The sequence below is a fragment of the Carlito syrichta genome, unplaced genomic scaffold, assembly GCF_000164805.1.
Source record: "Carlito syrichta isolate Samal-C Ts95f unplaced genomic scaffold, Tarsius_syrichta-2.0.1 Scaffold311317, whole genome shotgun sequence".
Lineage (NCBI taxonomy): Eukaryota > Metazoa > Chordata > Mammalia > Primates > Tarsiidae > Carlito > Carlito syrichta.
This window is the reverse complement of record NW_007255413.1, coordinates 1203994-1227110: the sequence shown is the minus strand read 5'-3', so window position 1 is coordinate 1227110 and position 23117 is coordinate 1203994. Positions and strand designations below refer to the sequence as shown.

General features: G+C 33.6%; 1 protein-coding gene across 2 annotated transcripts in view; it reads right to left on the bottom strand.

The window, feature by feature from the left end:
* The window catches only part of ADGRL4 (adhesion G protein-coupled receptor L4), a 113966-nt gene that overhangs the window by 37253 nt on the left and 53596 nt on the right, over positions 1-23117 (bottom strand). Inside the window, exons 3-9 of one of the 2 annotated variants that reach the window (XM_008068603.2) lie at positions 18451-18603; positions 11273-11422; positions 10828-10898; positions 9733-9912; positions 9439-9622; positions 7945-8061; positions 3942-4147 (exon numbers count right to left, since the gene is read on the bottom strand). In XM_008068603.2, coding sequence (XP_008066794.2) covers positions 3942-4147; positions 7945-8061; positions 9439-9622; positions 9733-9912; positions 10828-10898; positions 11273-11422; positions 18451-18603 — 1061 coding nt within the window. The remainder of the gene's footprint in view (positions 1-3941; positions 4148-7944; positions 8062-9438; positions 9623-9732; positions 9913-10827; positions 10899-11272; positions 11423-18450; positions 18604-23117) is intronic. The other variant, XM_021717854.1, reaches the window with a different exon arrangement.

Genomic DNA, 23117 nt, shown 5'->3' with positions numbered 1-23117 from the left:
TCTTCTTCCCCCCAGTCGCCAACACCATCTCCACCTTTGGGGTACCCTGAACCCGGCTGGAGCTGGTCTTCAGCAGAAACTCTAGCAAAGTACACCACAGCTGCAAGCCTCACCATGCACACAGTATCTCACTACTAAATATGAATGGACGGTCATGAACCACCAGGCATCTGAGGACAAGCAATAACAGGAAAGACAGGAAACACAGACAAACAATTCAAACAAGGGAAATTGAAAGCAAGATGAGGAGGTTGCAGAAAACAGTTTTAAAAATAAAATAAAATAAAAAAATCTCAGAGATATGAGATACTTTACTTATTAAAGAAAATCTGGGTTAAAAAATAAAGGTTTTCTATGAATGTTAAATATAAAGTGAAAATAAAAATGCTAGGAGAAAAAAATTTAAAAATTAGAAAAATATTATAATAAAAAAATTGGAAGCTCAGCTGGGAAGTCAAATAATAGGAAAAACAGAAGAAGAGAACAGAGATACTGGACAGGAAAAAATTAAGGAAGAAACTACATTTGAAAATTCCCTAAAATGGAAGGCTATACATTCTCTGACTGAACCAACTCAAAAAATGTCTACTGTAATTAATGAAAAACATCTACACCAAAGTCCGCTTTAAAGACTTAGAATACAAAGAATGAAGATAAAAATCTCAAAAATTTAACAGAGAGAAGGAAAAAGAGATTACTCACATACAAAAGACTAAAGTTTAATTGAAATATTAATTGCTTCCAACTTCTCCAGGGGTTACCCTTGAAAGCTAGAAGACATATGATCAAGGTCTAGAAAATTCTGAGAAAAAAAGTAATAATGTATAACTCTATACCATGATATTTACTTAACAAGTATAAGGATAAGGTAAAAAAAAATATATGTGCAAGTATACATTATTTATGAGGGGGGACCCCCCAAAAAATTGGATTTATTTTTTGGAGGGTAGACCCCTTGTAGTACAACTGTCCCTCACTAGGTAAGTGTCCTAGAAACCCATCCGCATCCGTGTGCCAAGTAGCATTTGCCCATTTCATGATGGGTGATTTGCAAACACACCTGCCCACACTGCACTGAATGTTCAGCAGTTTTTTACCAAAGTGGCACGAGCCTTGTGCCTCACCCTCCCTATTCACTCAGTCTCACCAAATGACTTCTTGTTGTTGTTTCCCTGGATGAAAAAAGTCCTCAAAAGGAAATGTTTTGCTGATGTGGAAGAAGTGAAACAAAATGCAGCAGAATCACTAAAAAGCATCAAGCTTTTGAGCAGTGCAGAAAGCATCTTGATTGGTGTATGACCTCAGAGGGGAGAACTTTGAAGGTGACTGAAGTTTAAACATGTAAGACTAAATACACAATTTTGTTACAAATAAATGTTGGCTTTTTGGGGGGGTACCCCCTTGCATACTTATATAAAATCTGATGATGCAAAAATTCAAAAAATTGACAATTTCTGCTCCCTTTCTCAAGCATCGACTGGAGAACACACCACCAAAATACATATGTCAGCTAAGAAAGAGGAAGGTATTTGTTGGAGGAAACATGACACTGGACACCAGAGAGAGGTTGACGAAATGACGGAGGAAGAGAAGTGACCATGGCTGAACACTGCACAGCAGGCCCAAGGGTTGACTGTACAGACAGGATCAAGGTTGCAGAGGCTTGGGAGGAATATCTCCAAGACAACAAATTAGATGATAGTTCATCTTATGTGTCTGGAGGTTTTGAGAAGAGATTTATAACACTGTCAAAGAATTTGGAGACAAATTAACGATGGATATCATAGAAATATAAGTAAATAAAAACAGGGGTATTTATTAACACCAGGCAAGTGCTTCAGGTTCATGGCTCACTTGTGAATAACACACACCAAATTATAATATTATACACATTGAGGACCGATTTTACCATAACTTGGAAGTAAGCGTGCATGGGAGTGCATATATCACAGAGGAGGATGCGCCTAAGAAAACAGAATGTGATTCTTCTGTAGAGGAGACCAGTAGATAACACCTATTTTTTTGGAAGCTTAACATGAAGAGGGGTTACTGAGTTTTGGTTAAAGGTAATATAGTGCCAAAGGAGGAGGAGTTTCCTTTTTTGTAAGAAGCCAGAAATTTGAGTCTGTTTATTGCTGAGACACTGGCACCAATGTAGAGAGATCCAAGAAAGAGAAGATGATGGATGGAGCATAATTTCTTGGGATGTAGGTTGGGAGGGGCTGAAGTGGACAGCGGTGCCACAGCTGTCGAGAGCATGGATTCGGGAGAAGACTGGATGGGACTGAAACAAGTTGATTGCAGAGGGACAGACAGTCAATTATTTTATCTCTCAGAGTCCCATTTTCCTCATCTATAAAATGGTGATAATAGTATATACTTCATATGGCTCTTTTAGTTTTTAATTTTTGTTATTTTATTTTATTATAAAGATGTGGGTCATATGATTCTTTTAAGCATGAAATGCGTTTTTTAAAGTGAAGAGCTTAGACACTTCCTCGTGCACTGTATGAGTACTGGTTGCTATCATTATCATTATTATTATAACTATTATTGTTATTCCTTTGAGGTAATGTATAAATATGTATTAATCACTCAAGTCCAGATAAATGATCAGGGAATCGGGGCACTGAATATATTGTATATGAGGTAGTTTTTTTTTTTTCCAGAAAAAAAATGGAATCAAAATATTATGCTCAGGGAGAGGAGAACCAGGGGTTAAGTAGGTATACTCATCAGATGGGAATGATGCAATTTCATAATAGGCATTACTTTGAAAGAAAAAAAGAAATTTGAAGGGGAAGACAGATTAAGAGCAATTAAACATTCCCATTAGTTATCTGATGAGTTCTTATTTAAATATGTGTTTTGTTTTGTTTCTTTTTGAAACCAGGATTGGTGAAGTGGGTTGTCCTTGGCAACTCTTCAGCTGTCAAAGCATTCCATCAATAAAAACTAGAAAAAATATCAAACCATGTAGAAGAACAATGTTTTGTTTCTACCACTAAAAGCATCTTTTGCATTTAGCATCTGAAAAATAAATCTGTTTAGTTTTCATTCTTAAGACATCTTGCATCATGCTTACCATTGTTTAGATTTAAGCTATTATTTTACTTACATTTTCTATACATTTACTTTCTCTCTACATTAGATGTCTTCATTTAACAGTGACATGTTTGTATTATATGTAGGCATATAGATTATATATTTTAGGAAAGTCCCTTCCCCATCATTAATATGCAAATATAAGTGGTCAACTCTAAGGTACTGCAAATGAAGCTTTGGGGCACTTTCTTCATTTACTAGAACTGATATCGTGTTGAAAATTCGATAAATTATCCACTGTAAGAAAGTAGTAAGCAATCAATGATTCTGAGTTGCCCAATTCATTTTTAACTAAGCTAATTACTTGTTTGATTATAATCCTGCTTTTTATTGTACAGCTTTAATTATGTATTAGTTTCAAAAGTCACTTGGAATAAAAATAAAAGAGTAAAATGTTCTCCACTATTTTCTTTATGAAATATTGTAAACTTTGCTATAATGCTATCTTAATCGATGCCCAAGTCTCTTCAAATATTATTCAAAATGATAAGTATCAACTGAACACGTCCTTCATTATATGTTATATTTATTTATTTGATTGTAATACTTTTTAATAACCCATCTCTTAAGTTATGGAAACTCAAAATGAACAGTGTACTTAGAAATAAACCTAATGTCAGGGACTCAAATATGTACATTCATTGTATTGATTAGAAAGTTCAAAGAGCATTGAAGGTACAGAAATATTTTATAGAAAAACCAGTTAAGACTACTTTGCTCTTTCAATTTTATCTCTTTTAAACTCCAAGACTCACAAAATTTCATCAACACAACAAAAATCCACTTCTCTGAATGCATCACAATCATAACCAGCAACTACCAGAAAAACAACTTACCTTTAGGTGACTTAATGTAAATGTTATTTTTTCAAGTTCGTACAATGTGGGTGGGCTTGATCTCATTGAGACTGAAATCACGGAAGAAATGACTCTTTCCTCCTCTTCAGAATTAGCATTATTTTGAGGTTCCAATAAGAAGTTATCAGATGGTGAAAGCAAAGGACCAATACTCTTATAATATAAAAATGCAACTGCAACATTGCCTACCAATAAAAGAAGTATACTTAGTGAAATTCTTATAAAACAAAAATGTATTTAGACTAATAACATCGACATAAAAGTTGAAGAGGCAGTAATTTTACTTTAAGAGAGTTTCACAGATACCCACATACTGAAATGTGGACCACAATAAGTCCATGCCTACATTAAGACACACTCTCTGACTTCTGAGAATCCAAAAATAATTATGAACTATAGTATTTGCTTTGCACAAGCTATACTTAGGAGAAAAATAATCTTAGATAAATTTACATCCAAATCCTAGTGGAGAGCCAGGGTGTGAAATATATTCACTTGAAAAAAAAAATTTGAGGTACTTCTTCCATGTGCAAAGATGTGAATTGAAGAGATAATGGGAGAAAGTTATCACAGGTTTATAGAATTAAGAAAATTAAGAACTGAATGAGTCACAACGTGTCACTGAGTTCAATCTTATGCCCACTGAAACAGTTTCTATTTAATATTGATAACATAGAGTTGTCAGGACGGAAAATTTATTTCATTAAGAGGCCAGACATTTAATCATGCCCCCTAAAATTCCCCAAATGCAGTGCATAAACACATAACCCAATACTACGAAATCACAAATACAAATGTTGACAATGTCACCAAAAACAAAGTACTATAATAACAAAGCTGGAAACATCCACATTACACAATAACCAGAATTCTTTATGATGATGTGAGCTAGAAATTGCCAAAGTGTCCTGCTATCCATGTTTTCTATCTGAATCTAAAAAGGCACATCAAATGTAAACACAGTTACATTATATAGGGCATTTTCCTTAACTGTCATCTTAGTAAATTTAAAGAAAGAAATGGCTATCATTATGATATGGTTAGGCTAGTGCAACCATGACTTCAAAAGATGACAATTATCTTATTAACCTTTACTATCAACAGACCAGGGCTGGAAGCAAGACCTCGAGACCTTTTAGGTCAACATGACCTGGTTCGGTGGATAAACCAGTTCATGGGACAGTGACAAGACTTCTTAGGAGTTGGTCCAAAAGCAAAGGAAGCATCAGAAAGATAAGACAGATTCTAAAAATCTACGAATTCCGTCTATCCTTTCTAAAGGAACATATTTATTTAACACCAATTTTTGACTTTGGGTATGGGGTACCACAGAGAATGTTCCAAATACCTTCTCTCCTCTTATGAATACTATCTCAGTGTTGTGTTCATTTTCATCCTTTTTAACCTGACTCACTTCCCATGATTTCTCACTAATTCTTGGCCTGGTCCAGCTATAAATTATCTTACCAAATGTGTACCTTTTAAAAAAAATTAGAGGTCATTCACTAATGAAGGGACTAAGAACTTGGAATAATTTGAAAAGAGGACATCATTTCTTAATAAACCATCATTCATCATTCCTTCCTTATTTTTCTCTCCTTGATGCTGGTTTTAGTCTTTGTGTCCCAAGATCCTTCTAATATCTGTTAACATTACCGTATCTTCACTAGGAACAAGACATAGCCTTCATTTCAATTAATAGAACACATATTTGAGCACTTACGTAGTGCAAATGGCTGCTAAGTTCTGGAGATTTTAACTTCAGAAAGAACACTTACATATATTTGTTAAAGGATTCTCCTTCAGTTAGCTCTTCTTCCTTAATCCTATTTTGTTTTGTTACTTCTATTTCTTTTGAATGAAATTAACAGTCTTTTTAAACTGTGGTCCAATCATGAGTTACACTCCAGACTATTGGAAAATTATTAGAGTATCAGGAGTTATGATTTTTCTTTAGGTTAAATTTCAAAATCCATTTCCCCACATAGGCTATGCAATGAATTTGTTAGAGAATTATGATTCCAAACTGCTTTATTGCTATTTTAACTTGAGAATAACTTCAAATGCCTTCTGAGTAGGACTTCATATGCTATTCTGTTTTGTCAACTAAAAAAGTATTATCCCAATTTGATATGTGATTTAAAATTACTTAATCTCTTAACAAAAGGCTGCCACCTTTTAATCAAAAAACCATACTTCAGAGAATTGACTCTTGTTCTTTTCATTCTCAACCCTTCCCCTTACTGTTCAAAAATTCTCCCTCTAAAAAAAAAAAGATTGAAAATCCTCCTGTGTGCCAAGGACCATTTTTATTTTCTTACTAATGACCCTGAGCAGGTTTTAAATAATGCAAGCATTTTGTTAATAAATTTTGTCAATACATGAATAATAGCATGCAGACATCATTGAGAGGGTTTGATCAGTTTGTTAGATTTGCCCTTATTTTGAAGTTCCAACCTTGAGAAAAACACATTTTCTCACTCTGCTTTTTTGAGAGCTGATATTACTGTCCATTTCAAATGTCCATTTCAAATGTTTGTATGTGGGATATTAAATATAACAAATCTACTATACAATCAGACAAGATCTCTTTGAGATATTAATTCCATGACAATTTCATCCTCTGTCACTATAATAGGTATTTTCAATATATTGTTCCCAACTTCCAAACACTACACAAATTGTCTTTGACATTTCAACAGTGGAACACATCCTTTGAGTGTGCTCCTAAATATTAAATCTATGCTTGGTTAAATCTAAAATGGTATAATAGGGTAAGAGTCAAGGAATCAACGGCAGTATGGCTTAGTTATTTTTAACTAACTTCGCTAAAAGTTATTTTTGCTTCGTTTTATGACCATCTATTTCTTACTTCTAAAAGAATAACACTGATAGATTAGAAAAGATCCCACATCAGTGCAGTAAAAACAAAGCAAAACAATGACACTCATCTGAGATTGAATATGCAAATATTTTTAACAAAAATAAAATTTATAAAATAGTGTCTATACATTAGATGATATAGTGGTGTAATATATCATTTTTCATTTGTAGTTATGAGCATTCTTGGAGAAAATTTTATAATTCACATTTTCCTAAGTAATATATTTTCATTTGTAGTTATGAGCATCCACATATTCTTGGAGAAAATTTTATAATTCACATTTTCCTAAGTAATATATATTTTACCTCTATGAGAACAACAGCAAAAATCCTACTATCAACAGTTTTTCTTTGTGTATTGCACTAAGAGATCAGATACATAATGAAATTAAAATAGTAGCTACTTGCTTGACTGTAGTTAGATGACAAGGAAAAGTTGATTTCTTTTTTAGGAAGGGGTGATTCCTTTATTAACTCCCTCCATTCTAATACTGGTTTGTACTATCTGCTGATGTGCATGGAGACAAAGTCGTCGACTCTGAACATTAGTTCCAACATCCGGATAAGGAGGATACTGAGTTATATACTCATTAAGTTCTCTGCTAGTACTAGTATTCTCTGATTCAATTGCAAAATGCTGCATTTAGGTTAATTGAATAGTTGACTGTTCAAAGACTAAGACATGACAAATGGAAAGAGTCATCTATTGTTTTGAAATTTTTTTTTTCCTCTGTTTTTTTTTTCCTCAGTCACAAATTTAGTTTCATGATGAAGAATATGGTAGAGAACTCTACAAATGATAGCATCCTTGCAGCATAAGGAGTAGTCAAATTGGAGTTCTTTTGTATATTTGCATTAGAATCTCAAAAACGTAAGATAGTGACAGAGGTTGGAGGTAAGACAAAGACAGATATTGTCAGCTACAATTCTCCCCAGGTATTTATATCGGAATGAAAATCTCAAGTACAAAGGTGGATATTCTTTATTATGAAAACCATGAAATATTGGTGTATAGGAAATCACACACATATAGCATATATGTGTTATATGTACATATAATAAGTACATATGATGTAATCAACGGTTGTTGAAGTCTTACCACCTGAATCATATGCAGCCTTTCTCTTTGGAAATATATTGATAGAGTTTCCGTCCACATTCATATGGGGATGAATATGTTTCATGTGATATGAATCAAAAAAGAAGACTTTGAGAGCTGAAAAAAAAACATAAGAATAAAAAAACCCCAGAAATCAATAAACATGCATCATCAATTAATTTACTTATTTAGAGAAAATTTCACTATAGCATTTCAACTTCTTTTTTGTGATAAGCAGAATAAACATATTCTAAACATGTTTGGACAGTATGATTTATATGTTAAAATATGACTCAAGTTTTAAGTTTTTGATTTTGCTACAGCATTTGTGGTTTAATTTCATCTTTATTTAACTGAAAGATAAATATGTGTATAGTCAATGAAGCTACAAATCATAATTATTAAAGCAACTACAATGTCCGAGAGTATGATAGCTACAATATAACTTACTATCTAAAGTGTGATTGAGTGATAATTATTAAATTAAATAAATTATTGAGTGATAATTCCCTGATGTATTTTCACCTTTTTCAAGCAAGAACATCATATAAATGTAGGGCACCTATATATTTAATCCTAATGCTTGCAACATTGATTTTGATGAAGTTTTTGGATATCTACTGCTGCATAGCAAGAATTCACCCAGACAATGCAATAAAGGTGTTATGCAATGGTGATTTCAGAAAAATGTACCTTATTTCTTCAAAACAACTTTACAGGCATTCTCAATTTGAGAATACATTACTATTTATTTCTAAATTAATAAATACTACTTCCAATTTAATCAACAGTATTTTATTTTATTTTTTTCTGTTTAAAAAATTAGTATCAAATTTATTAAAGTTACAAATTTTCAAATTTAGCTCTTTGTTAGGTTTGCAAATCTTACTTTATATATTTATTAAAATGTAACAATACTTTGAAGAGGTCTGGAATTAATGGTTGAGACTATTTAAAATGCAAAGATTAGTAAATATTTTTTAAAAATTCACAAATACATTTGAAAATACTTTTAAAGTAACTTAATTTTCTGACTTACTAACTTTCAAGTACTCAAGTAATACATAAGAAATAAATTAAGCTTATTGAAATGGTTATTGTATGTTTCATTAAATGTTCTAATAGTTTACATTCGTGTTTGACTTATATTTTTTAACTTTAATTCACAAGTTGAAATCAATTATTTAACAACATATATTACATTGGAATCACAAGGTTATCTGTTATTTTAATAAGACAAATTATCCTGAACACTACAAATCAGAGAGACCAAAGCCCAAATGTCCTAATATAAAAATATTAACACCAGAGTTTTGATTTTCTTAGGGCTTTTTTTTAAAACCAGAAAGCAGTTTATTTAATAAAAGGACAGAAGCAGTACACTCCAAAAGAAAGCTGGATCAACAGTATTTTAAATTTGCCCTCTGCCTTCAACTTTTGAGAATAGCTTGTTTGCAAAACACTGTTGCTTTGAAATGGACCTTTGACTCTTACCTATATCAGTAGAATTAGTATCAAACTGAGTGGTCTTTTGGAAGTTCTGAGATATCCTTAATGTAGCTTGTTCAGCAGTGTGCATGAGTTTTGTAAGATGAGTTCTCCTATAATTTGTAGATAACTTGTCCCAAACTATAAATACATCTTTTTGAACAAAATTGTTCACAGTTTTTACAAATTCCTGTTGAAAAAAGTATATCTTTAAAAAATGTTGGAATCCTATGCCAATACAAATGAAAGAAACGTTTAAAGCTTTTAATTATATTAAGAGTTAAAGCTCAACATACTTACTGTAAGAGTTGAATTAGAAAAGGTGTCCTTGGCTGAGATAGTGTTATTCATGTAGCCTAGCAATGGAGATGATTCAGCTAATATTTCTATATATGTAATGATATCCACTGGTGAAAGATCTGTCACAGAATTTCTATAGATTTCTTGTAACAAGGCCACTGGTTTTCCTATGGGTCTAATCTGAACAAAAATGAATTCAGAAAAAGGAAACTAATTTAGAGTTCTACTGGAGCTTTTCAAAAATTAAGTGTATATGTTAAATTTATTCTGAGGTTGATTTTCTTGTCCTATACATAAATAATATCAAACTAATAAATGTAAGTCATAACATGCAGCACTGAAACCTGAATTTATTTATAAGAGATCAGCAAATAACTTAAAAAGTATAGAAGGTATTCAGAGAAGAAACAGAGCATGTTTGAATTGATATTTCTTTAAATTAGCTTTTAAAATAACTTCCTATCTTTTGATATAGAATTATATCCTAGTCAATGAATCTACTTTTATATTTAAAATCCTTTGTACTTATGAATATTGATATGCTAAGTAATAAATTATAACCTAATACTTTGAATTAGATTTTAATCAACCAAAGAAAATTTGTTACAATGTGATTAAATGAAAATTTGCTTTAGCTGATAGCTGATTACTCATGAAGAGACTCACAATTTCAATCACATGACAAAAATTTTAAGAATGTCCTACTTGCTTTGCTCTTTCAAATATTCACTTTGAAGTACAAAATCTACCTACATTCAATTACATCTCCTTAGAATGTGAAAATTGGTCTAGAGTCAAAGTATATTTTTACTATTTTATTCATCAACTTTCTTTACATATTAAGAAGAATTTTCCAATATACTGAATAATGAGAAAGTAACAGATTAGATATGTAAAATCTTCTGAAATACTTTGAGACTTTCAAATTAATCCTATCTGTAATGCAAACATGATACTTAGATCTTTATATATAAATTGTTTCAACTCTTCCTAAAGTTCAATTGCTAGTTACTCTTCTTAAAATATGACATTTGGAAGCATTTTAACTGAAACCAAAAATTCATGATAAAATAAATTGTTAAGTAGTCTACTTACTTTTGTTAAAGTTTTATTAATATATGCAGCAATACAAGGATTATCTAAATGACAGTTTGCATTCACATTTTCTGTAGAAAAAGAAAACAGATTGTATAGTAAGTTTAAAAAGACATTTTTCCTTAAATTAATCCTATCAATTCCAATTAATCATTTATTTAAACACTAAAAGGACACTCTTTATCCTTGAACTTCTTCAGTTTTAGAATACGCAATATTTTAGAAAAAATTAAAGAAAGTAGTTTTAAGACCAGGGTATTTTAATTACATAAAATATGTTATCTATATCTTCCACTCCATTAAACTTTCTTTTCTTTATTTCTTAGAAAATAAAAACATGCTGGTATATTTCTTGGAAGGTATGGCACTGTGATGCTTCACAATTGTGTAGTATGCACTTTGTATGGTTCTTTGATTACACATAAAATGTATTAATATAATTTACCTTGGCAGTAAGTACCATCCTGAGGTGTGAACTGCAGTTTTCCTGTGGACGTCTGATAACCTTCCTTGCAGAAGCAGTGATATCCACCATTTACATTTTCACACACTGCATGATCACCACAGACAACTGACTCACTGCACTCATCTATATCTGGAAATATTTTAAAATTCATTTTTAATTTAGTGCACATGTCGTTGTTACCTTGTGGATAATAGCATTACCTATGGTGAGTGGTTTCATATATAATTTCATAAGAAAGTAAAAGAAATTTTATCATTTAGAAAATGGTATAAAAACAAAACAAAACTTAGCTGCATATATTTTTTAATTCCAATTTGGCCAATCCATTTTGACAAAGTATTGAAAATGTTATTCATAGGCCAAACTTTCAAATCACTTTCTGAATAGCATGATTAATAAACAAAGTCATTACAGTAATTTCCATCACTGACAATGCAACATCTAGCCCTAATTTAATAAAGACCCAATTAAAAAATACATTTAAAATTATTTGCTGCACTAGACTGGAGTCCAGTCTCTTTCCCTCTCTCTCTCTCTCCCTTTCTCTCTTTCTTCTTCCCCCCAATCGCTCCACCTTTGGGGTACCCTGAACCCGGCTGGAGCTGGTCTCCGGCAATTATCTTCTTCAGGCTTAGGTGTTGTGGGAGTGAAAAAAAAGAAAAAGAAAAAAAGAAAAAAAAAATTATTTGCTGAGTGATTATAACCACTTAGTTTAGAGTAATCTGGAGGATCAATGAGTGACTCATTTTCTTTTCAAAGTTTAGTTTTTGCATGTGAGTTAACTTAAAAAACCAAGATGTAGCAGAACGTTTTATCTAATTCTCTTAAAATTTTACCATAACTTATTACTTTTGCTGAGGTTGTGTTTTGCTATGGCTCTTAATACATAATATCACAGATAATGTAATAAATAGTATAGAAGTAAGTCTTAGATTCTCAGTAGCCACAGAAGCCTTAATAAAAGTGCTGGGTTTAAAACTCACATAATTTATATTCCTAATTTAAAATTTTACATGCTACAGTGAAATACGCTTTAAAGTTATAAATACAGTATAAATACTCTGTCGGTATAGGGAATGATTCCAAAGAACTGAAGAATCCAGATTATTACCTTTAGTTAATGCAAAGATTTTTGTGTTCCTAGCCAAGTTCTGATATCTTAGAGGTACTTTTTATTAAATTAATGAATGAACCTGTAATCTTAAGTTTCTAATTTGATTTTTAAAAAAAAAACTAACAGGGTGGCAAATCCTGTTTGCTATAAAAATAGGACGAGCAACCAAAGTCAAATTTAACATGTTATCTGGCTAGTTATCTTAAATGCAACTGCTGCTAATTTGTCACTTAAAAATATAATAAAGACATAGAAACACATTCAAATTCACACTAACAAACAAACAAAAAATGGTATTGGCAGCACGCCTCTTGTTAGTGTTTTGAAGATATTTCCATTAGCTAGAAAGGTGAAGATATTAGATTTAAGAAGTCAACAGCCCAGGCCTAAAAGAAGGTTAGAAAGCCCTTGTTCTTCTAACAAGTCTATATATTCGCAATCCGTGCTGCCCAGAAATCTGAATAAGCCAATTCTAAAAAAACCCAAAAAACCAAAAATGTTTCTGTAGCATCCTCAGTTCTCTTCCTTTCATTTCTATAGGAAATGAATTCTATGGAAATGATTCCTGAATTGCCCACTCTACAAAAACAAATGGACAGAAAATAAAGTAGAAGAAAAGTAGTGGCAGGTTGACCTTGGGTTATGAAGAACCAGGAAGGAAAGCATTCTAGCCTGGGCTAGACAGAAGAACTCAGATGGTAGCTCAGACTAGGGTTGTTCGTTTTTATTAAATCAATGGAATGAGGAAAGAAAAATAGGACTGAAGCAAAGAAGAATCTTTGTGGAGCAGAGTTGTCGAAGTAACATTGTATGCCCCAACTGGGAAATCACCCCAATGAAAGTGTGAGGACAGGCTGTGCATGGTGGCTCATGCCCGTAACCCCAGCACTTTGGGAGGCCAAGGTGGAAGGGTTGCTTGAGTCCAGGATTCCACGACCAGCCTGGGTAACATAGTGAGACCTCGTCTCTATAAAAAATAAAAAAATAAAAATAACTGGGTGTGGTGACATGTACCTGCAGTACCAGCTACTTGGGAGGCTGAGGCAGAAGGAACAACTGAGCTGGAATTGGGCCATTGCACTCTAGCCTGGGCAGGTGAGTGAGACCTTGTCTCAAAAATAAAAATAAAAAACAGGCCAGATGCGGTGGCTCAAACCTGTAATCCCAGAATTTTGGAAAGTCCAGGGTTTGAGACTAGCCTGGGAAACTTGGCAAGACATCGTCTCTACAATAAGTCAAAAAATTGGCCGGGCGTGATGGTGCACACCTGTAGTTCTGGCTACTTGGAAGACTGAGGCGGAAGGATCGCCTGAGCCCAGCAGGTCGACGCTGGGGTGGCTGTGAGTGTGCCACTGCACTGCAGTCTGGGCGATGGAGTGAGACTCCAATTCAAAAAAAATAAAATAAAAAATAAGGAATGAGGAGAGCCAGAAGTATCATAAATAGAATAGTTTATTTCACAAGACTGAGTATTCTTTTAATAATCATGTTTTGTAGTTTAGACGCCTTCTATGGATAGCAATAAACAAGATTTTGAGTTCTCTCAATTTCAAAACCATCTAAGTGTGCAACAGCCCTGGTAATTTCATCCCCAAACCAATCTCTGAGCAACATAAAAATCTTGACTCTGTAAACCCTATTCCATCATCCTTCTGCACTTTGGACTTAAGTGTACACAATCTTGGTGCACAAAACGGACTCCATTTCAGAGTGCCTCCTTTAGACTATCTGGTGTTTTTGTTGGGATCTCTGCTCTAGGTCAAGTTCTCTCACCACCACTCACTTGGCTAATTGGTATTTAAGCAAGTCAGCCTTGGATTAAGGAAGGTATTATTTCAGCTTCTAAGTTCACCAAGTGGTAATATGATAATCTGTAAAAATGATAAGTAGGGTAGTACCCTGGGATACTAGCACTCAAGATTAAGATTATATGATTTTTTCAAATATTCAGAATCAAAATATTATGAAACATAATATTAGACATTCCATCAGAGTGATGATTTTCAAATTGCTGTTTGGTTTATACTTTTGTTTTCATAACTTTTTATTGAAATGTGGGCATGAGGTTTACTGAATTTGATATTCTTCTCACTCTGGGCCTCAGTGGTAGAATTTAAAGAGTTTAACCCCATAATGAAGTATGCTATCACTTCAAATGGTAATGTGCATAGGTAGTCAAAAGTATGTCCACTGTCCTCAGCCCCACATCATTTGCTGTCCAGTTTTTTTTTTTTTCCCCAGTAGTACAGAGAAAACCATAAAACACTAAAAAAGCATTCCATCTCGGAATAAGATGAAACTGAACGGTTGGCCACAACGAATACACCTGCCATTTTGCAGCAAGACCCACACTAACTTCTCCTGCAATCTCTTGCAAGGTCCAAACTGCTTGGACCTAATAAATTTATGGTATCCATTCTCTTTCCTGCAGGAAAAGGCACTGGGTTTACCATTCAGAAGGTCTTAATTCAAATTCAAACTCAAACACTCATTATCTGTGTGACAACTTTGGGCAATATCTTTAAAAAAGTACCTTCTAACTCAGAAAAGTTACATGTCATAACAAATATGGAAATGAACGTGGAAGTGTTTGGAGCAGTGCCTAGGATACTGAGATAGCAGATATTGCAACTGGAAAATCAGGACTGGTGATTCTACTCATATTGTATGCTTTCCTACAAACAGGAGCTTTGTGAATAAGAAGATTAGAAGATTACAGACTGATAAAGAGTGTCTTTTTTTGGTTGCCATGTCTTGGTAGTCCCCAAGACTATAAAAGAAAAAGAACCCTCTTCCCTGTCTTCATGAAAACTAAATGACGAGTATGTAATTAATTGTCAGGCTAGAGTTGACAGACCAGATTTATTAACTGACCCACTTTTCCCACCTCTATCCCCTCATTCCATTTTACACTAGCAATTCAATATCACCAAATGCAAGCATATCATTAAAAAAATCTTAATTCATTTTTCTACTCTTTTATTCACAAAGTTATGCTTGTTTTTCATGTTTATAATTAGCTTACCCCACAGTATTTTATCATACTATTCTTTTAAAACATGATCATATGATGGTTATGATTCCTATAATTTTTTTTATCAATAATGCAGTTTTCTAATGTTGTCTAACTCACAGACTACAATGAAAAGACAAAATGCTAATTATTAAAATAATTTTCAAAGACAAAAGTCAATTTCATATTATTCAAAGCTAGGGAAAAAAAAACTACAATTATCCTAGGGTACTCAAAAGCAAGTAGGACGTTAAACTAAAAAGCTATAAACAATGCTCTGAAGCACATGGCAAAAGTGAACATTTCCTTCTACTGATTTAGTCTGGAGGGAGTCACTTTACTCTTGGATGCTTCAGTTTCCCTATTTGTGAAATGCTGGTGGGTCTGTAACTAGGTTTCTCCAGAGCCGAACATCTTGAGGTTCTATTTTACTGTGATTCCAAAGGGAAGAAAAGTATGCATGGTGCTAAACTTCAACCCCCCTGCTTCTGCAACCAAATCACCTCATGTGTGGAGAACTGTATTGGCATAAGGACTAAAGGTAAGGAATTTTGCTTGCATCATTTCTTGCCTTATGTTGGAGGCTTCCATTTTCTATCCACAGAGGTTCTTGATGTCCAAATACCGGCCTGTCAAATTTAAGGATCAGCTAACACTTCAAATCAGAAGCAATACACTATGAGGAGATGATATACTAAAGTAAAAAGGGCATAGATTTATGTTTCTCTGTTCAAATTCCCTGAGGATTAACATAGTGCCTGATGAAAATTACTACAGGGCCGGAACAAAGAAAAATAGCTATGTTGCTTCTCAAAAGCGCTTAATCCTTAAGGACAAAAAAAATTGGTGAGAAATAACATTTTTATAGAGAATGAGTTTTTCACTGAATAATCCATCAAACAAAACAGGTAGAAACAGAAGGACTCAATACTTGATATTAGGTTTCAATGTAGCTAGTGAGTTTACTGACTACTTAAAATAGCTAAAAAAGGGAATTATCAAAAACTTAAGGCCATTCCACGGTATCTCAATAGAAATGAGTATTGAGGAGAAAAAGAGTCTTAAATTACAAATATACTACACTCCCTTAAAATGCTGGCATTCCATCATCTTTGTGTGTGTGTGTTTTCTCTGTCTTTGATTCAGTGTTTTCTAATGTAGAAATTCTCTACTTGAGGGAACATGAACACAGAAATACAGCCCTTTGTGAATTGAGGGTTATTAAAAGCAAACACGATCAGATAAAAAGACAGATGTATTATAGAGACGAGAGACGTTAGGGAATGGAGAGCACAGTAAAAATTGTGTTAAATTACAGTGATTAAGATGTTATAAGTTGGCCTTTTTCACTAACTGGAAAGTTCCTACTAAAACTTGCAGAACTACATAATTAGAACTTAATTATTAAAGGTAAAATACATCCATTATATGATATTCTAAGACTAGCAACAGGACTATAGGCTTGAGAAGCACAGTGAGGTACTGTAAATTTTATGGGCTGAATCTCATAGATTTCTATTTCCCGAATATACTGTAATGCTATATTCCAATAAAATTGTATTCAGCAAACACTAAAGATAAAATTATTATTCAATAGGAACAGCATTATTTTCTCATATGTTAAATATTTTATACTCTTGCAAAACCAGATCCACTGAATTTGCATGACTCTGATCAAAATGTGAGATGTAATTGTTCACCTATGTGAGTATCCTGTGGAAATACAATGGATTTCTAGATACAAGACTGTGATTTGAGTCCTACCTTTGTCCTACATGTGTGAACCTTGGGGAGGATGTTCCTTCCCTTGCTTGCTGATAAACTGCGGAGAACTAAATTGTCGCAGCTTAAATAGAAGAATAAATGTTGTAAGGTGAAGGTATGTGAGAGGGGATGAGTTCTTTGATACAGACATTTCACGGATGAGTTTTCTTTGAACATTGTCTTCTGGCTGATCATGTGTTAATAATATCTCACTAGGGAACTAATGAAAGGCTTTGCTGTGATCTGAATTAGCTTGAATATCTCTCTTTTATCTAACTGTGTAATGTATAAGCAGCACATTACTCTTGTCTATGTTGCATGTGTGTCCCTGAGTTCAAGTCCCATATCTACCCTTGGCCACATGATTAAATTCTCATGGCCTCAGTGTATCTACTACATTTGTAGATTAACAACCATAATTAGTTATAATAGACACTGGTAAGTTAAATTTTAAAAAACATGATTAAGGTGATTTAAAATATATTTTCAAAGTTAACGCCTTTGGCTCCAGAGAATTTGCTTCTGAAAATTGCTCATCTGGGGAAGTTCCTAAATAATCTTATTATTTTCTCAGACTGTAATCCAAATCATACAGGATGTGAAAAATCACACTCATGACCAAATTGCAATAGAAGGATATTTTTAAAAATCTTCTAGATTTGTTCTCCAGACTCACAATAAATGAATAATCACTTAGGGATTGAATTGAAATTATTATCCCCACAGAGAACATTATGGTAAACCTCATGTAATTTCAAAAATAGGACTCTAGCGTTCAGAAAAACTTAATGCAGACCTGAAGTGTGACTAGCTTTCATCAAGGCAGAAGTAAACCCACTAGGATAATTCTTTTCTAAGTAATGACTGTCTGAAAAAATGTAGGACCCATTGCAGAGTGCATATTTCTAAAAACACCAATATCTTTTAACACAAATTACAGTTTTCTTGAGTTAATATACTATTTTGAAGTGCAAATATTTATCCTGTTATTTGCCATCATGTGAGATCTGATGGCTCCGTAAAATGTTTTTTTAACCTGTCTTATTTTCTACAAAAAAATTCTGTCTTATGTCCTTGGTTAAATAATCCATAGTAATTAGTTATACAAGACTGGAGAAATAGAGACATTATTGTAGTTGTTGAAAGTATGTAGCATCTAAGATACAATCAGGGTCTAGCAAAATTTGGCTTAAATATTATTTAATCTCTGAGGTAGTAAACAGTAAGAGATAGACGTAAATTTTAACTTTAGATAATTGAACTTACCTATGCAGACGGTTCCATCATTAGTGATAAACCTGTCTTGGTTACTGCTGGATCTAAAACCGGGTGCACACATACAATAATAACTTCCCTCTGTGTTAGTGCAATTAGCATTTTCACCACAGGACTGGGTTAAATTTCCACACTCATTATCATCTGTGGACATATCAATTAAAAATATTATTCTCATATAAATGACATAAATTTCTACTGTTTTCTATCAGTATTGGGGAATTTTGACTTAAATAGTTTAAGGCAATATGATGTTTATTTCTATGAAAACTTAGTACTAAAGATTCTATATTCCAGATGTCTTATTCTTAGTTATAATGTAAAACTTTCTTAGCAGTTGCAAAGGAAAATAGGATCTTTTACTTTAAAACAGCTAGATATAACTATTGACTCTAAATTGCAATTTTTAAAGCATTTTTTGTAATTTAGATATAACAATATTTGTTAATATATGCTCATTGTGAATTTACAAAAATCTTTGTAATCACTCAAAAGCACACCCTAAATAAAATGAAAAAGAGATCATAAATTGACATGCTCTTACCATGTATTTTTTCATCCTTTGTTCTAGAGAAAATTTTGTATTACTAGGTATGCAGTCTCTTTGCTTATTCATTAACACATTTGTTCACATGATATACATTGTATTGTTATTCTACAGAAGAGTACACAATACAAATTGGATGGATATAGATAGATAAATAGATAGATTGATCATGATGTTCACCCTTATATTCTTACAATACAATTTATTAGAAAATATAAAGGTTCACATACGCTTTTTTAAAAATCAGAAAGGAGATTTATATAATCTGTTAAATAAAGGGGTTAGAAAATATATACTTCTCATGATTGGCTTGGAGAGAAGAATATTTCTCAGTGTCTCTCAAAAAGAAATGTTCAAGTCCTAATCCCATGGTTTCTATGAATGCAACGTTATTTGGAAATAGAATCTCTGTATACATAATGAAGTTAAAATAAGGTCAGGCTGGATTAGGGTGGACTCCGGTTCAATTACTGGTGTCTTTATAAGATAGAAACGTGGACACAGAAACATAGAGAAGACTATATGAAGAAAGAGGCAGAGACTGAGTGAACCAGCTGTAAGGCAAGCTGTAAGGCAACTGAAGGTCAAGAAAAGTTGGTGACTACAAAAGTGAGAAGTAGGTAGGGAAAGATTCTTCCCTAGACCCTTTGGAAAGAGCATGGGCCAGCTGGCAACTTTATTTCAGACGCCTAACCTCTAGAGCTGTGAGAGAATAGATTCTTTTGTTTTAAGTCACAGATTTGATCATAGTTTGCATGGCAGTTCTCAGGAAACTGATGGATCTAAACTGGAAGATGTGGTTAGATAAGTATCAATAAGGGAGAGAGAGAGAAAGGAGAGAAAGAAGGAAACTGAAGGAAAACAAAATGATGGACAATGTGCAGGTATAAGGTGACTGAGACATTTCTGAAGTTTATAGGAAACTTAACTGGGGCACAGAGAGAAATCATAGGGGAAGTTTGAAAATTGTCTTGAATTTTTATTCTTCATTGTCATCGCACAAGGCTTACTTTTTTTTTTTTTATAGGATGAGTTGTGTAAACACTTGACCTCTACACTAGCTATTGCACACATGGAGTGATAACTAAGCGTTGAGGATTTTTCTAAATTCTCTGTGAATATTAATTTACTTGAAGTTCTAGATAAGCTCTGGAAGATAGGTATTATCATCTTTAACTGATGAGAAAGACAGAGGAAAGCCAGCTCAGCCTCCACACATAAGATTTGTTCCATGTTGTGGCATCAGACAACTTTTTACCTTACCACAGGCAGGTGGAGTAGGAATTCCAAGTTTTGTTGAAAATTCTAACCCCTGGCATTGGACCTGATTTATTCTTGGGTAAACAGAAGGGCAGAGCAGCCAAGGAAGAATTTTGAGTTCCCCCTAGCAACCAACAACTCTGAGAGGTGTAAGAACAAAGAAGGTTGAGCTCTCAAAGGTTTGTATAGACCAGACGGGTAATGTAAAAGTTTGACCCCACTGGGAATCAGACAGCAGAAGATGGAGTACTATAGTTTGTGATATCAGGAAGTACACACCGCACCTAAAATATTTAATTTGAAAAAACATAAAAAGCATACTTAAAACACTTTGTTCAGATTTAGCATTTGGCCAGACATTTGTCACCCCTAAAATACAGCACAAGGAGGTTGGAGAAAGTGAGGGAGATTGTCGATGTATGACAAAAGGTAAGATAAATTGCGAATGGTCTTACATAAAATGCTGAAGCTTTAATACTTCATTAACATGTATGGATTTAATTTATCTATGTTGTATAAATAAACATATTATATAACTCTATATAGCTATATACATATACATATACTCAGAAAGCAGACACATAGGCCTGTGTTTGCATTTATTCAAAATTAAAGTGGTTTCTTAAAATTAACTGAGCTCACAAATTGAACACAAGCACCTAAATCAAGTGAAAGAAAAGTGTCTCACCCACATTGGGTTTGATTCAATCATTCAGTTACTCAAATATTTATGGAGTTTCCCAGTTCCCAAATGTGAGTATGTCTATACTGGGAAATAAGGAAGAATTAATCAAAAAGTCAGGATCTGTGCCCCGCTGTCAAGAGTTCACATTCTAAAGGCAAGTTAACATAGAAGTGTATAATTGAGTTTTTATTAAAATAAAAGTTTTCATTTTTATCTCTAAATTTGACTCCCTTCACAGCATACTGGGAGAACTTTATATTAAACTTTGAAAGAAACTGTGCTCCCAGATCAGTTAGTGGTAATATAGAGGATGATGAGGATTGTATCCCTGGTGGGCTAGAGTTGCAAAAATCATATGCAAAAATACAGAGAAGGACTTGCTAGGTCTGAGGTATTGGTCAGAGTCCAAGAAAATGAGCCCAACTTATTATGTTCCCCCAAATAAATTACATACCAATATGTAATTAAACTTCAACATAATCTTGCTAGTTTTTGTGTAACATATTAATAGGCAGAAATAAACAAAGGTTTAGAGTAATTTTTATGTCTCTTCCTACTTATGGTTTTGAGCACTTGACCTCTGAGTTTTCTTATCAAGAATTCGGAAAGAAAGTATTTCCTTATTTACCTCCCCATCTTCTGGACTAGATATGTAATAGGGACAGATTCCCTAATGGTCCAACTCAAATCTTGTTCGGTAAAATACCACTTAACTGAAAGTAACCTCCTCTCTTCTCTCAGGACAGTGGATATGGGCAAGGAATTATCTTTGTGAAGTAATATATAAATGTGAATAATTTAAGTAGCTTTAAACTTTCCAATGTCCAGCTTCATCATAATTAATCTTCAAGGAGAAAGTTTCTTTGGATGGGCATACTATAGAAAAATAAAAATCTGCTTCTTTTGTGTTATTTCTAATGTTCAAGTCGATTCACCAGTTATATTACCTACTTCCTATAACTCTGTATTTAATCCTTTTTGATGGTTTATAAAAGAAATATTTAGATTAAGATGGTCTTTAAAAAATTCATTATAGAACAGTTACACTAGAGATGTACTTCTAAATGCTATAAAATCTGTCAGCTAGGAGAAATATTTGGCATTCTCTCAGCAAAAATTCTTCCTGGCTCACTTCTGACACACTCAGTCCAGTGTGGCAAGAACAAAGGCATACACACAGCCCCCAACTTAAAGGGATGGTGGCTACTGAAACTATACAAGGGTCCAAATTATTGGATTGTAGTGTGTGTAACATATAAGAGAGGCATTTAGTAGTACAGCAGTAACCCAGAGAAGGCAAGAACATCTTTAGGCCATCTGCAGGATAAAAGGGTGATGATTATTCACAGGGAGGATTTAGAAGGAAAAGTGATGCTTGAGCCAGGCATTAAAATACAAGCAAGAGTTTAGACAAACAAACAAACAAAAAAATGGCCCTAACAATCCATTCAGGTGAATGACAAAGCTTCTCCAAATGCCTAGAGGCCTGCAGGGAGAGCATAATTTAGAGAACAATTGTATTGTTGAGCATTGGGTATGAAGGTACAGGCTGTGAAGCAAGAATTAGCTCAGCCTGTAATCCCACGCTTTGGGAGGCCGAGGTGAGTGAATTGTCTGAGCCTGTGGGTTGGAGACCGGCCTGGGCAACTTGGTGAGACCTCATCTCTACAATAAATAAAAAAAATTAGCCGGGTGCGGTAGCGTGCTCCTGTGGTTCCAGCTACTGGAAGGCTGAGGTGGAAGGATTGCCAGAGCCCAGCAGGTCGAGGCTGAGGTGGCCGGGAGCAGCCACTGCATTCCAGTCTGGGCGACAGAGTGAGACACCAACTCAAAAAAAAAAAAAAAAAAAAAAAAGGAAAAAGAAAAAGAAAGAGTTAGTAGGCATGGCCAAAACTGAGAATATGCTTGCTAAGAATTTGGAACTATAGTCAGTGAGTAAAGGAAGGACATCAACAGATTTTATGTAGTGGATGAGCCTAATTGAATCTGAGTTTGAAAACAGTTTTAGAAATATAAGAAGAACTAGCTATGGTCTGGGTAAAATTGGTAAAACACGACAAGACGAGGTAGGCTATATTCGAAATGTAGGTGTTAAAAGTCACTGATTGAGGAAGGGTAAGGAACGTGGGTAGGATCAAACGAGGTTAGCCATAAACTGAAAACTGT